This window comes from Hemiscyllium ocellatum, chromosome 23, assembly GCF_020745735.1.
Source record: "Hemiscyllium ocellatum isolate sHemOce1 chromosome 23, sHemOce1.pat.X.cur, whole genome shotgun sequence".
In the NCBI taxonomy this organism is placed as follows: Eukaryota; Metazoa; Chordata; class Chondrichthyes; order Orectolobiformes; family Hemiscylliidae; genus Hemiscyllium; species Hemiscyllium ocellatum.
Window position 1 is genome coordinate 48,799,214 of NC_083423.1, and position 14,133 is coordinate 48,813,346.

Consider the following 14,133-nt stretch of genomic DNA (forward strand, 5'->3'; position numbering starts at 1 on the left):
TTCGGTTACTCAGGCAGAATGATCTTCAGCGGATGTTGGCTCGAACTGTAAGTGATAATTTTATTCAGAACTTTAGTAATATTGAGCTTTATTGTCTGAGACAAAGATCCAGTGCAAATAAAGTTTTTTTTAACATTTTCACTCTTAACTTCAATTCCTGCACAATGGAATTACTGTCCATTAAATTACCCAAAATTACTCTCATCAGGAAGGGGATGACCAAAGTCCATTCACTTTTCATCAAACTGTACCCAAAGAAAGTGACGCATCAAAAGTGAGCATATCCAGGTAAGAAATGTTTACTGAACCTTCTGACCTTAAATATTGACATGAGTGATGTTCAGCATTATTCTCAGTGGGTTCTGATTTAGACAATGAATTCTCGTGACTAGCATTTTCTGAATTGGTTTTCTGTTCCCTCCAAGTCGCCAAGTTGTATGGTTATAGATCCTCACTGCATATTTGTGCATCTTGTAGATAATAGGATTCCACTATCTCTGTGTGCACGTGGCCTATGCTTCTCATTTGCCATTCATGTCCCTTATATTTTCATCCCCAATTTTCTGAAACAGTGAGTTACCCAGTCTCCACTGGGACTGCAGTCCTCCATGTTTTTTTTCCCCAAGCTCCCAGATCTTCATATGTAAAGCAGCACAGGTCATGTGCTGTAAAGCAGCACACGCTTCCATATCTTCACAAGAACTATGGTCAGAACACTTCTCCAGATAAAACAGAGCCACCCAATACCCATTCGGATACTGTGTCTTGGCATTTACCTGAGGGCTGCAGACAGGTGACCTGACACTAGCAGCTATGTCCACATCTGACTATGGTGGCATTGTCAATGCTGAGAGATCACAACAAGGATCACTGAGGACCAATTTTCTTTGACCCCCGCAGGCCTCTAAGCTTGGGCAGCATTGGTCACACTGCACTGATTCTAGACCAATTTCTAGGCCTGTGCACCTCAATGTTATATATACTGCTTGTTTCCATTTCCAAAACAGATCAGTCAAGACAGATTCTATTTTAAAATGAATAGCTATGATATGATATAAAGTTAGAAGCTGCCTATATTTTTCACTTGGTTTAAGTATGATCTTCAGTGTACTTTCAGCTTAAAATCCATCATAAAACAATTTGTTGCAAGTAATATTTTGTGAAGTTGCCTAGTGTGAAATTTCAACAGTTAATTTAAATGCAGTTTGTCTTCTGGAGCTTTCTCTATTTTTTTCCTAACCTTCATAGCATTAAATTTAGTAGCCTTCCATAAAATATGGTCAGTTTATGTTTCTTTGCTGTTTATGGCCTTTGAGGTGCTTGAGTTTTCCAATTTTATTTTCACAGGAGAGCCCTAAGTTCAAAGCTCAATAGCTATCACCATGAGGCAGACAGTCTATTAACCAGTAAGGTAAGATGGGAGGATGTGAAACAGCCTGTTGTATGCAGCCAATAAGTTAATTTCAAGTAACAATCCAATTGGAAAAACCTTTCGAAACAACTTGTCTGATTAATTCATTCATCCTCATTAAGCAAGCACTGCATGCTTGAGGAATAATATGATCTCTGACCAAATGGTCCCTCTAAATGAATACTTAATAATATAGAGAGCCTATAATTGGCATAGACTGAACCATGAATTAGATTATTAAATCACTGGAAAGTAGTGAGATCTAAATTAATTCAGCATTGTGCAGGCAGAGAAATGGAATGATTCTTTTAAAGATGTACTGCCAGTTTCAACTGTAGTATGTTCTTTACATATGAGATTTAATGTTGCATTTGGCTTTTTGCATAACTGAGCGTTGTATATCTATAGAGGTAAGCAACACATTTGGAGTATGTAGCCTAAAGTGTTATATAACATGAAACTTATAGCTTAACTACGAGAGTAGAAGCCATGAGGGAATAATTATCAGTCCACATCCGAGAGCAATTTATGCTTTCCCATTTCAGGCAGGAATAGGCAATCTAATGAAAACAGACCAGTGTTGCATTCTACTCACAAGCATTTATTTCTCCCTCTTACTGTGTCATATTTCTCAGGTGAGAACTGGCCTGTCATTGTAGATTAGATTAGATTTACAGTGTGGAAACAGGCCCTTTGGTCCAACAAGTCCACACCGACCCGCCGAAGCGAAACCCACCCATACCCCTGCATTTACCCCTACCTAACACTACGGGCAATTTAGCATGGCCAATTCACCTGACCTGACCGGAGCACCCGGAGGAAACCCACGCAGACACGGGGAGAATGTGCAAACTCCACACAGTCAGTCACCTGAGTCGGGAATTGAACTCGGGTCTCAGGCGTTGTGAGGCAGCAGTGCTAACCACTGTGCCACCTGTAGTACATTGACTTTACAAGTTCTATTCATTCATGGGACGTGGGAGACACTGACAAGTGCATATCCCTAATTTCTTATGAGAATATGATATTGAGCACTGTACTCTTTAAAATGTAATTATTGTGTGCTATTATAGCAGCACGTTTTAGGCGATTTTACACAGCAATCACTTACTCACTGCATTATCATGGAAGGCACATTCAAAGACACTCAGTACCTGCTTGAGTGACTTGGCATCTGGAATGAGAGGGATTCTGCTGAAAGAAACCCATTGCCATGGCTGATACATGTCACTTCCACGCCAACCACCCCCCACACCCCACCACCACCCCAACCTTCCATTATCACTCACCTCTGGCCTGGGATCCAAGAATGCTTGAACCTTGGTTGTAGCTGTACCAGCAGGAGCAATTGCCCTCGTGGTAATCATGCCATTCAATAAGGGAGGTGTAAAATATTGAAAAAATAGCACTGTCCTAACTGAAGGAAGATCTCCTGCCCAACAATAATGCTATTATGGGCGGCACGGTGACACAGTGGTTAGCACTGCTGCCTCACAGCACCTGAGACCCGGGTTCAATTCCCGACTCAGGAGACTGACTGTGTGGAGTTTGCACGTTCTCCCCGTGTCTGCGTGGGTTTCCTCCGGGTGCTCCGGTTTCCTCCCACAGTCCAAAGATGTGCGGGTCAGGTGAATTGGCCATGCTAAATTGCCCGTAGTGTTAGGTAAGGGGTAAATGTAGGGGTATGGGTGGGTTGCGCTTCGGCGGGTCGGTGTGGACTTGTTGGGCCGAAGGGCCTGTTTCCACACTGTAAGTAATCTAATCTATTCTCTCCATCCTGGAAACAGGAATCATAACCAATCAGTTTAAAATCAATCTCTTCAAAATACCGCCTTCTTCCAGTCATTCCAAATAAAATTTATTTTGCACAATCTTTTTTTCCTCACTCTCTCCTAAAGCAGATAAATCAAAATAATATTGTAGAATTGATAAATATTTGCTTGCAATTCTCTTTGAGCTTATCGTTACTACACACGTTCCCGGTCTGTATTCCCCCTGAGATGGAAAGCAGGCTGAGGGTAAATGGAGGTGGTGAGGGAAATCAGAGGGTAACTCACACTCATTCTCCTTGTGGCTGGCTGAACAGTGGCATTTTAATAGTCCTGGGACTAACCGTTGGGGATTGATGTGTGATGATGAGAGACCTAAAGGTCATTTGAAGGAGTTGATTGATGCCTGGAACATGTTTTGTCTGTTCTTTATTGCCACAGTGTACTGCAAATAAACCATATCTGTTGTGGAAAGTCTACTGGATGGCTTCTAGGTGATAGAGAGCATGCCTTGATTGACAATCTCTTTATTCTGATTGCTTTTATGCTGACGCTGCCCGGATAAGTTTACACAGTTGTAGCTTGAACAGTTTGTTATAACTGAGTTATATGCAGAGTTGGTTCAATGGCCCTTTAGAATTACCAAAGCAATTGCAAGGATGAAGCTGCAGCAAAATTGCTCTTCAGAGTCATCTGAATGATAATTATGCATATTTTCTTCATTTAAAAACTGCACCAACATGTAGTTTTGCATGTGTTAATGTCACTACCTAATGGCTAATTTATGAAGATGTATTTGGTGATTTCTGGTTCAAGCATTGTTTCATCCTAGAGCATATAAATATTTTTAAAATTTGTTGGGAATCTAAATACTTTATCATTCTGGTGAATCTGATAACATGCTTGATTTTTAATCAATGATGGTCTGGTATCAGAGTATATGATCATGCAAAGTTCTCTGAAGGGATGAATGATTGTGGTTGGAAGTGGAATCTGTTTGGAGATTCAGAACTCAGTTCCCGGTAGATTGTCATTTGTGGGAACAGTCTCAGGAGGATGGTGTGAGGAGTTGTGCTGAAGGCTTGCTAAATAGCCAAACAATTGAATAACCACATCGCAAAAACCAAATTACTGCACTTGATTTTTAACCGGCATTCAGGTATGGATTTAAGTTTGAAGATTGGAATTTGGCCAAAATTAGATTAGATTACTTACAGTGTGGAAACAGGCCCTTCGGCCCAACAAGTCCACACCGACCCGCCAAAGCGCAACCCACCCATACCCCTACATTTACCCCTTACCTAACACTACGGGCAATTTAGCATGGCCAATTCACCTGACCCGCACATCTTTGGACTGTGGGAGGAAACCGGAGCACCCGGAGGAAACCCACGCAGACACGGGGAGAACGTGCAAACTCCACACAGTCAGTCTCCTGAGTCGGGAATTGAACCCGGGTCTCAGGCGCTGTGAGGCAGCAGTGCTAACCACTGTGCCACCGTGCCGCCCAAAATCTGTTGCATCTATGTGGAATAATAAAACTGTTGCAATGCCAGTCATTATCAGCTTGTGGTTGGGACAGCTTGCTGCCACTGGGCTCATACCTTGCCTATGTTGACATCATTGGCAGTCTGACTAAAATCTCCTGGCATACTTCACAATCATTCTTCAGTGAGGGTTATGGTCAATAGACACCATAGAAGATCAAACCCTTAAAACATTCATATTAGTTTCCCCTGTCTTTTATTTTTAAATGGGTGGGTTAAGCTGGACACTTCATTGAAACAGTCAACATTCTGTAATGTGGTCAAAGACTGAGGGAGTGGGACTTACTGGATTAAACTTTGAAAGAAGCAACACAAACTCAACAGGCTAAATAGCTCCTCCTCTGCTACATTATAGTATGATTCAGTAATTAAAACACTTGAAGGGTGATGTCATATAAATACACATCATCTAATATCACATAGTTACCGGTAACATTTTGACTAAGGCAATCAAAGTGTTCCATTACCCGGAATGCCTACAGCCATGATGAACACTAAATATGATTGTGTATGTAATTAGTCACATGCAAGCTAAGAGAACCTTCTGAGAAAGCATTAGAATGAATCAGGAAAAGTTTAAGGAACAAGTCCCCACAGAGGGACTGTTGCGATGGGCGTTCCTTGGGCAACCTATTAGTAAGTTAAGAGACTTGTTTAAGTAAGGACTGCAGACTGCTGGAAAGATAGAGCAGGTCAGAGACCATCAGAGGAACAGGAAACGTACAGGATGCTGCCTGACCTGCTGTACATTTCCTGTTCCCCTGACGCTGCCTAACCTGCTGTACCTTTCCTGTTCCACTGATGCTGCCTGACTTGCTGTATCTTTCCTATTCCTCTGATGCTGCCTGAGATGCTGTACCTTTCCTGTTCCTCTGATGCTGCCTGACCTGCTGTATCTTTCCTGTTCCTCTGACGCTGCCTGACCTGCTGTATCTTTCCTGTTCCTCTGACGCTGCCTGACCTGCTGTACCTTTCCTGTTCCTCTGATGCTGCCTGACCTGCTGTATCTTTCCTGTTCCTCTGACGCTGCCTGACCTGCTGTACCTTTCCTGTTCCTCTGATGCTGCCTGACCTGCTGTATCTTTCCTGTTCCTCTGATGCTGCCTGGCCTGCTGTATCTTTCCTGTTGCTCTGAGGCTGCCTGACATGCTGTACCCTTCCTTTTCCTCTGATGCTGCCTGACCTGCTGTACCTTTCCTGTTCCTCTGATGCTGCTTGAGATGCTGTACCTTTCCTGTTCCTCTGATGCTGCCTGACCTGCTGTACCTTTCCTGTTCCTCTGATGTTGCCTGAGATGCTGTACATTTCCTGTTCCTCTGATGCTGCCTGACCTGCTGTATCTTTCCTGTTCCTCTGACGCTGCCTGACCTGCTGTACCTTATCTGTTCCTCCGATGCAGCCTGACCTGCTGTACATTTCCTGTTCCTCTGATGCTGCCTGACCTGCTGTATCTTTCCTGTTCCTCTGACGCTGCCTGACCTGTTGTACCTTATCTGTTCCTCCGATGCAGCCTGACCTGCTGTACATTTCCTGTTCCTCTGATGCTGCCTGACCTGCTGTATCTATCCTGTTGCTCTGACGCTGCCTGACCTGCTGTACCTTTCCTGTTCCTCTGACGCTGCCTGACCTGCTGTACATTTCCTGTTCCTCTGATGCTGCCTGAGATGCTGTACCTTTCCTGTTCCTCTGATGCTTCCTGACCTGCTGTACCCTTCCTGTTCCTCTGGTGCTGCCTGACCTGCTGTACCTTTCCTGTTCCTTTGATGCTGCCTGACCTGCTGTACATTTCCTGTTCCTCTGATGCTGCCTGAGATGCTGTACCTTTCCTGTTCCTCTGATGCTGCCTGACCTGCTGTACCTTTCCCGTTCCTCTGATGCTTCCTGACCTGCTGTACCCTTCCTGTTCCTCTGGTGCTGCCTGACCTGCTGTACCTTTCCTGTTCCTTTGATGCTGCCTGACCTGCTGTACATTTCCTGTTCCTCTGATGCTGCCTGAGATGCTGTACCTTTCCTGTTCCTCTGATGCTGCCTGACCTGCTGTACCTTTCCCGTTCCTCTGATGCTTCCTGACCTGCTGTACCCTTCCTGTTCCTCTGGTGCTGCCTGACCTGCTGTACATTTCCTGTTCCTCTGGTGCTGCCTGACCTGCTGTACATTTCCTGTTCCTCTGATGCTGCCTGACCTGCTGTACATTTCCTGTTCCTCTAATGCTGCCTGACCTGCTGTATCTTTCCTGTTCCTCTGACGCTGCCTGACCTGCTGTACATTTCTAGTTCCACTTTTTGTCGAATGAGACTTTAGTTATTCGCCATTTAAGAACGTGCGGCAACCTTTGCTCCCTGATGATGCGAGCCCAAACCTTCTCTTCTGCTTCCTCACAGAAAAGCACCCGTCGTCTGGTTGAGGCGGTTCGAGCCATTTGTTACCTGCTTTCATCAGTGGAGACAAAGGAAATAACTGACGCCATTCAGCAGGTGCAGTCAGTTGCTCTACAGCAGGGAAAGGTACAGTCTGAGTTAAATCAATGTAGAGTTTATTAGTCCACGTGCTTTGGCATAGCTAAGGTTTAATACTAGTTAGCTCTGACAATGGAGTGGACCTTTTTTGGATCAGATCGGAAGTGGAAAGTTGGGCTACGAAACCTCAAGTTGAATTCTATCGTTAATATGCCACGTTGCAAAGACCTGACAATCTCTGATCAAATGGCAAACATATATCTTATCTGTCAACCCGAGGTCCATTTTAGGATATCATGCGATTTTTAGGCAGAGCTACAGTTTTTGCTTGAACAAAGCATACCTATTTTACTCTACAACCTGATGGCTCTCTGATGGAAACTCTTCTCAGTCTATCATTTTGGATTGGTCTAGTTTCAGTGATCACCAGATTGTCTAAGTAATCAAGATATATGTTGGCAAGTTCTCAACTTATACCGTAATACCATAGTATTCAAAATGATGGCAGCTTCTACACACAAACCCCCTCTGTGATGAAATTAATCCACTGCAAGTAATGTGTGTATATTCGATAGCAGGCCTTGACGATAGCAGGTCTGATGATATTCAATTCTGAGGTGTTTTTTTGAGTAGCTTTTGTCAGTGGGGTGTGCCATTGTCTTCTATTGTATGTATTGCAATGATGTGGAGTGGGGTGGACAAGGTCTGAAGTCACATGACACCAGGTTATAGTCCAACATATTTATTTGAAATCACAAGCTTCACCTGATGAAGGAGCAGTGCTCTGAAAGCTTGTGATTTCACATAAACCTGTTGGACTATAACTTAGTGTTGTTGACTTCTGACCTTGTGCTGCTATATCAGCCACTACGAGGTTACGGTTGGTGTTGTTTGCTACTGTATATGGCCTCATTGGCTTACATTGGTAGAGCAAAACAGTGAGTGAGTCTCATCAAGAGGAGGCTCTCGTTTTAATGGCATTTACTGCAGGATAGCACAGATTACATTAAGAATTTATGCATTCTTGCTAAGACTATTAGAAGAAGTGTGGGTACATGTCTGTACCACACAAGGTCCTAACATGATCTGTGTTATCCCTGCCTAAGCCCGTGTGGCATCATCAGATTGGCTGGAATTTAATGAAGTCTCCAACATGAACCCTTTCAGAATCGGTATTTTGTACATCCCTCTGCAAGCCTTTTTTCATGTTGTTCACATTTATACATTCAGGTATATTATCCTGCTAAGTCTCTGAATTTACAAATTCACGTAGTCTGGAGGTTTCACGAGTTTTTCAGCTTGTTATCTTTGGTGTTAGAAGATTGGTGGGTTTTTGATTTGAGGACTGTTGACTTTGATTCTCTTCTGCTGAGTCAAATGATTTGTCTCTTACCTTATGTAGAGGGCTCTTCATCTCCTGAATTCTTCCCTGAGGAATCCTTCCCTGTTGAATCAGGTAGCTGCCCTGAGTTGCTGCAACCACTCTCTTTTTTTAATTCAGTCTCAGGGCCTAATTGTTTCACAGCAGTGGTGTGAAACCACATGTGATGGGATGTGGTTATTAACTTAAACAAGATGTAATTTATGGCATAAAAGCAATCAGTTTCAAGTTGTGTTAGTATATTAGACATTAGGCAGAATCTTCCTAGCTCCTGAGCACTGTGGGCAGCTGCAAGAAAGTTGTGAGAATTGTGTAAAATGGCAGCTTCCTGATAGCTACAGCAAAATTTGCCATTTTCCAACTAAGTGAGCGGAGCTGCTAGTCATTGAGTAGCAAGAAGCCAACTTACATACATTAACATTATATGTATCCTTAGTATAATATCATCTCCCCTCATTGATATGCAATTTTCCATTTTCCCATCTACTGCATAGAAACTAGACAGTGATAATTCCCCATTGAAAATCACAGGGGCTACCTGGTGACTCCAGCTTATGACCTGCTCCTCCAGCTCCCAAACAGGCATCAACATCTGAAGGCACGTTCTATGGTCAGTGACTATACCCACCACTCATATACATCGGGATCTCCAGGGCAACACCAACAAAGTGGGGTAATTGACAGGAATTGCATGGGCAGCTGCAGGCTGCCAATATTTGACTGGTTGTATGCTTAGGTTTTAAAGATGGTGCCAGAAATAGGAATCTGTCAGTAGTTGCCAGTACTTCCACTGAGAGCAAGTGGGAGAATGCATGAGGGCCACCAAAGGAGCATGGTGTTTAGGAAATGATGCAAGTTCTGGACCCCAACCATAAGCTGGTAATAGCTGATATTGCAACACAAGACCAGAAGTCACACGACACCAGGTTATTGTCCAATAGGTTAATGTGAAATGACAAGCTTTCAGAGTGCTGCTCCTTTGTCAGGTGAGGCTTGTGATTTCAAATAAACCTGTTGGACAATAACCTGGCATCGTGTGACTTCTGACTTTGTCCACCCCAGTCCAACACCGGCACCTCCACATCATTGTAACACATACAATAGAAGACAAAGGCACACCCCACAGAAACCCTTCATAAAACTTGTCAAAATTGACACTTAGCTGATTTCTGGTAGAATTTAGTCCTGGTGACTAACCTTATAAGAGACAGTGGATACTGGGTTTCAGTTCTCAATATCCAAAGGCATTCTGCCTTTTCTAATTCAAGTCCTTGTGATTCATCCAATTGGGTGGAGCTTCATGCAGTTTCCAATATTAAATTTTTCAGAATGCCTTGCAAAACGCCTTCTGTTTCCCTGTGGGAGTGCAAGGAGGCAGATCCCCAGTTTGCTTCACCAGGAACTGCAATCAAACCCACACTGTTGGCATCATCCTGAACTGCCTACCCCCCCTAAAAAAACATTTAATATGAACAGAAACTAAACCAACAGTTCTTTGGGTGATGACACAATGAACACAATGTCTGGAGAGATTAAATTAAATTAAATTGTAATTGTGGAGTTCAATTTAGAGGAAACAAAATTTTGAAAAGCCTTTTCCCAGTGTGGAACCTCCTTTGACATGAATATTGAGCAGAAAATCAGAAATTAATTACCAGAAACCCATGAGGTTGACATTACTCTATGAGATAACTTTGGTATGCAGTTCCACACTCTATGCTCCTGTGTTGCTGTCGGTACGTTAACTTAGAGACTCCTGATAACACCGGAAGCTAAGTGCAACTTTCTCAAAGCAACTCTGTCAAAGATTTAAATGTTATTAAAATGATGCTTCATAATTTATAACAATTGAAACCATCAGATAACAAGAAAAAATCCTTCAAAGGTCATGGTGATCACTTTTGAAAGTTGCCCCATGAATATGTTCATTTGAAGACAACATCTTCACTATTACACTATTGAACCATTCAGGAAGCTTACAAAATTCACTCTGGCAGCATTGACCCTGAAAATTATAGTAAATCACTGAACACTTTGGCAGCTAGACATTTAGAAGTGGCTACGCAAGAGCAAAGCAATCCATTCATCGGTGGCTTAGCCTTGTTGTTCAGAGAATGGATAATTTTCAATAAACTAAAATTGAATTTCACAAAAAAACTTTTACATACCAAATGCAGAAATTGGGGTGAAAGATACTAAGCAACATACAGATATTTTTTAATCCGGCATATTATTACACCTCTGGAGCAGTTGGGATTTGAAACCTAATATCCTAGCCAAAAGGTAGGGAGACTAGCAGTGCACAATAACAGTTGAAATCACATGCACTGAATCAGCCCCAGTCAAAATGCCAACAAGCAATTGAACAGAGGCTTGCTTGGGTCTTGGGTAGAACTTCCCTACAGTGCCCCCCAGGGTCAAATGGCGAATTGACACTTCTTATTCAGGTTGCAGCTGAAGACTAGTCAGTTGGTCAATGTGCTGGAGAGTGGTTGGTGTCTGTAGTGTTATGCCCCAGCCAGGAAATAGCATCAGGAGAGAAATGTGGTGACAGAACCAGAGCAGAAAATAATTAAACGCAGGAGTAGCCCTTGTATCCCTTGACCTATTCAACCATTTAGAATAATTATTGCCAATCTTCTACCTCAACTTTATTTTCCCATCTTATCCAAACATGTATTGATATTATTCAGCCAATCAACAATTCAGCTGCAACTACCTTCGGCAATAAAAAAATTACAGTTTCACAACTTTGATTAAAGAAATGTATAATCAGTGCAGTCACACAAATATATGAATTAGGAATGGATGCAGGCCATTCAGTCCCTTGAATGTGATTCACCATCCAATAAGATCATAGATTAATAGCTGAACCCCTACACCTCATTCTAGACTCTCCATGAACAGGAACAATCAATGCCCATGTACCCTGCCAAGTCCTCTTCAAATTTCAATGAGGTCACATCCAATTGTCCACAATTCTGGAGAATTTTGGCTTAGTTTAATCAGTCTACCCTCAACAGTTATTACGCTCACCTCCAAATAAAGTCTTGGATTCATCAAATTATACAATGTGGAAACAGACCCTCTAGTCCAGCTCATCCATGCCAACCAGATATCCTCAATTAATCGAGTCCCATTTGCCAGCATTTGGCTCATATCCCTCTAAACCCTTCCTATTCATGTACCCATTCAGATGCCTTTTAAACGTTGTGATTGTACCAGCCTCTACCACTTCCTCTGGCAGCTCATTCCATTCATGCATCATCCTCTACATGAAATCCTTTATATCTTTACCCTCTCACCTTAAATCTATGCTGTCTAGGTTTGGACTTCCATACACACCTTGGCTATTCACCCTATCCATGCCCCTCATGTCTTTAGAAATCTCTACATGGTCACCCCTCAGCCTCTGACACTCCAGGGAAAATAGCCTTGGCCTATTCAGCCTCTCCCTGTAGGTCAAACCCGCCAGACCTGGCAATATCCTTGAAAATATTTTCTAAACACTTTCAGGTTTCACAACATCCTTCCTGTCGTAAATAAGGAGAGAGGAAAAGCTGTGAATCTTAAACGGAACAAATACATAAACAAGCAGCTCACAATCAAGTGTGTTATTTTGCAAATATCCTTGGAAAGACCCAGCACAATGTCCTGCTGCCTAACTCGGCCTCACCAAGGTGGTGGGAATTTTTTCAAAGCTACCCATTATCTCAGCTTGCAGGACTGGTTATGTACAAGTCACTCAACTTCTCTCATTATACATTGTTCCCCTTGGGTGCCTGGAGAGCCAACAAAATAAAATGGCTGACTGGCAAAATTGTTGGTAAAATTATGGCTGGGTTTGTGGTCAGCGCCCCCGCCAGGTGAAGCCCTGCAAGCACATGTAAAGTCAGAGCAAGAAATCCCTTGGGTTCCCAAGCGTTATCATCACTCTGCAACCAATGCTGCAGTTTTTAAAATGAGGACCTAAATTACTTTATATTCTTGGCTCTCTTCCAGAGTACAGTATCAAAGCCTCTGAAATATATTCACCATCACCATCTTAGCTTATTAATTCAAACACCTCAATATTTAGCCATTGACTTGCTGCTCGTTTTAAACAGCAAATGTGCATAATGATATGAAATGCATGTTTCTTTCTAACGCCATTTTACTAATACTTGTCAAACACTAAAATCAACAAATACACAATTAAAAATCACACAACACCAGGTTATATTCCAACAGGTTTATTTGGAAGCAAATTACATCTGCTTCCAATTAAACCAGTTGGACTATAACCTGGTGTTGTGTGATTTTTAACTTTGTCCACTCCAGTCCAACACTGGCATCTCCAAATCACAACAAATGCACCACCCTCCCAAATATACTTATGTCTTTATTTTAATATTTTATCAGCTCACACAACCCCAAGTAATAGTTTGCTACAATGTGTTAATGTGCAACTAGAGACTGCGTTTTCAAGTTTGATTACAGACAAAAATAATGTTTTAAAATCAAGCCACTTCATCACTTCAAAACCCTCATCCTATTCTTTGATGTTGCCTCAGAGCATGCACAGATGGATAGCAGTAGCCATTTATAATAGGGAGCTTTTGTGCTGCATTGGCAACATACGATGTATTCAATTACAGCAATTCACATGGAACACAAAACCTGAGATAATTTCCTGAATTTGTGTCGCTGCCAGTTTTTTTTCCCCCTGAAAGACGGCAGCTTGTATCCACTGGAATGAAGGCAATTGCTTTTGATTAGGAATGGGTAACTGAAAGCATTTTACCACCATATGCAGCCAAAACGTGAATCTCTCAACAGCAACACTGTGACACCAAGGGTCCTGTTGTACGTGCAGTCAAACCTCACCATGTTATAGGTTTTCTGCCTCCATCCTCTCTGCATGTTACAGCTACAGAGCTGGTTTGGTCCAGTGTTGTCAAAGAGAACCACTTCCTGGTCTAGCAAGAAGAGTCACTTGTAGTTGTCAAGATATTGTTCATTATATGACAGCAACTCATTGCAGGTTATGAAAAAACCATAAGATTAGGAGAGCGTTAGGCCATTCAGCCCTTCGGGTCTGCTCCACCATTCAATGACATCACGGTCGACCTAAACCTCAATACCATGTTCCTGCCTTTTCCTCATAACCTTTGATTCCTTTACTGCTAAAAAAAATTATCTATTTCAGTCTTGAATATACTTAATTGCCAATCTCAACACCCCACTGTGGTAAAGGATTTCACAGATTTATCATCCTCTCAGAGAAGAAATTCCTCCTCATCTCTGTCTTAAATATGCAGCTCCTTATTCTGAGATTATACTCTCCAGTCCTAGATTCTCCCAAGAGAAACAACCATTCTGCATTTAACTGTCAACTCCCCTAAAACTCACGTGTTTCAATAAGTTCACCTCTCATCCTTTTGAACTCTATTGATACAAATAGATATTGTCACGGAAGCTTTGAGGAGGTCCGGGCTGGTAGGGTTTTACTCCTCCAAAGATCCTAAGATTTTCTGCCCCAAATCCATGTGGCATCATAAATGTAGGTGGCACTTATGGCACTCCACAG

At 42.4% G+C, this 14,133-nt stretch overlaps 1 protein-coding gene across 1 annotated transcript in view; it reads left to right on the top strand.

Annotated features, from left to right (window-relative positions):
* The window catches only part of LOC132826926 (phosphatidylinositol 4-phosphate 3-kinase C2 domain-containing subunit beta-like), a 43,636-nt gene continuing 29,503 nt past the window's right edge, over positions 1 to 14,133 (top strand). Inside the window, exons 1-4 of the mRNA XM_060843226.1 lie at positions 1 to 47; positions 209 to 288; positions 1,348 to 1,411; positions 7,109 to 7,231. Coding sequence (XP_060699209.1) covers positions 33 to 47; positions 209 to 288; positions 1,348 to 1,411; positions 7,109 to 7,231 — 282 coding nt within the window. The 5' untranslated portion in view covers positions 1 to 32. The remainder of the gene's footprint in view (positions 48 to 208; positions 289 to 1,347; positions 1,412 to 7,108; positions 7,232 to 14,133) is intronic.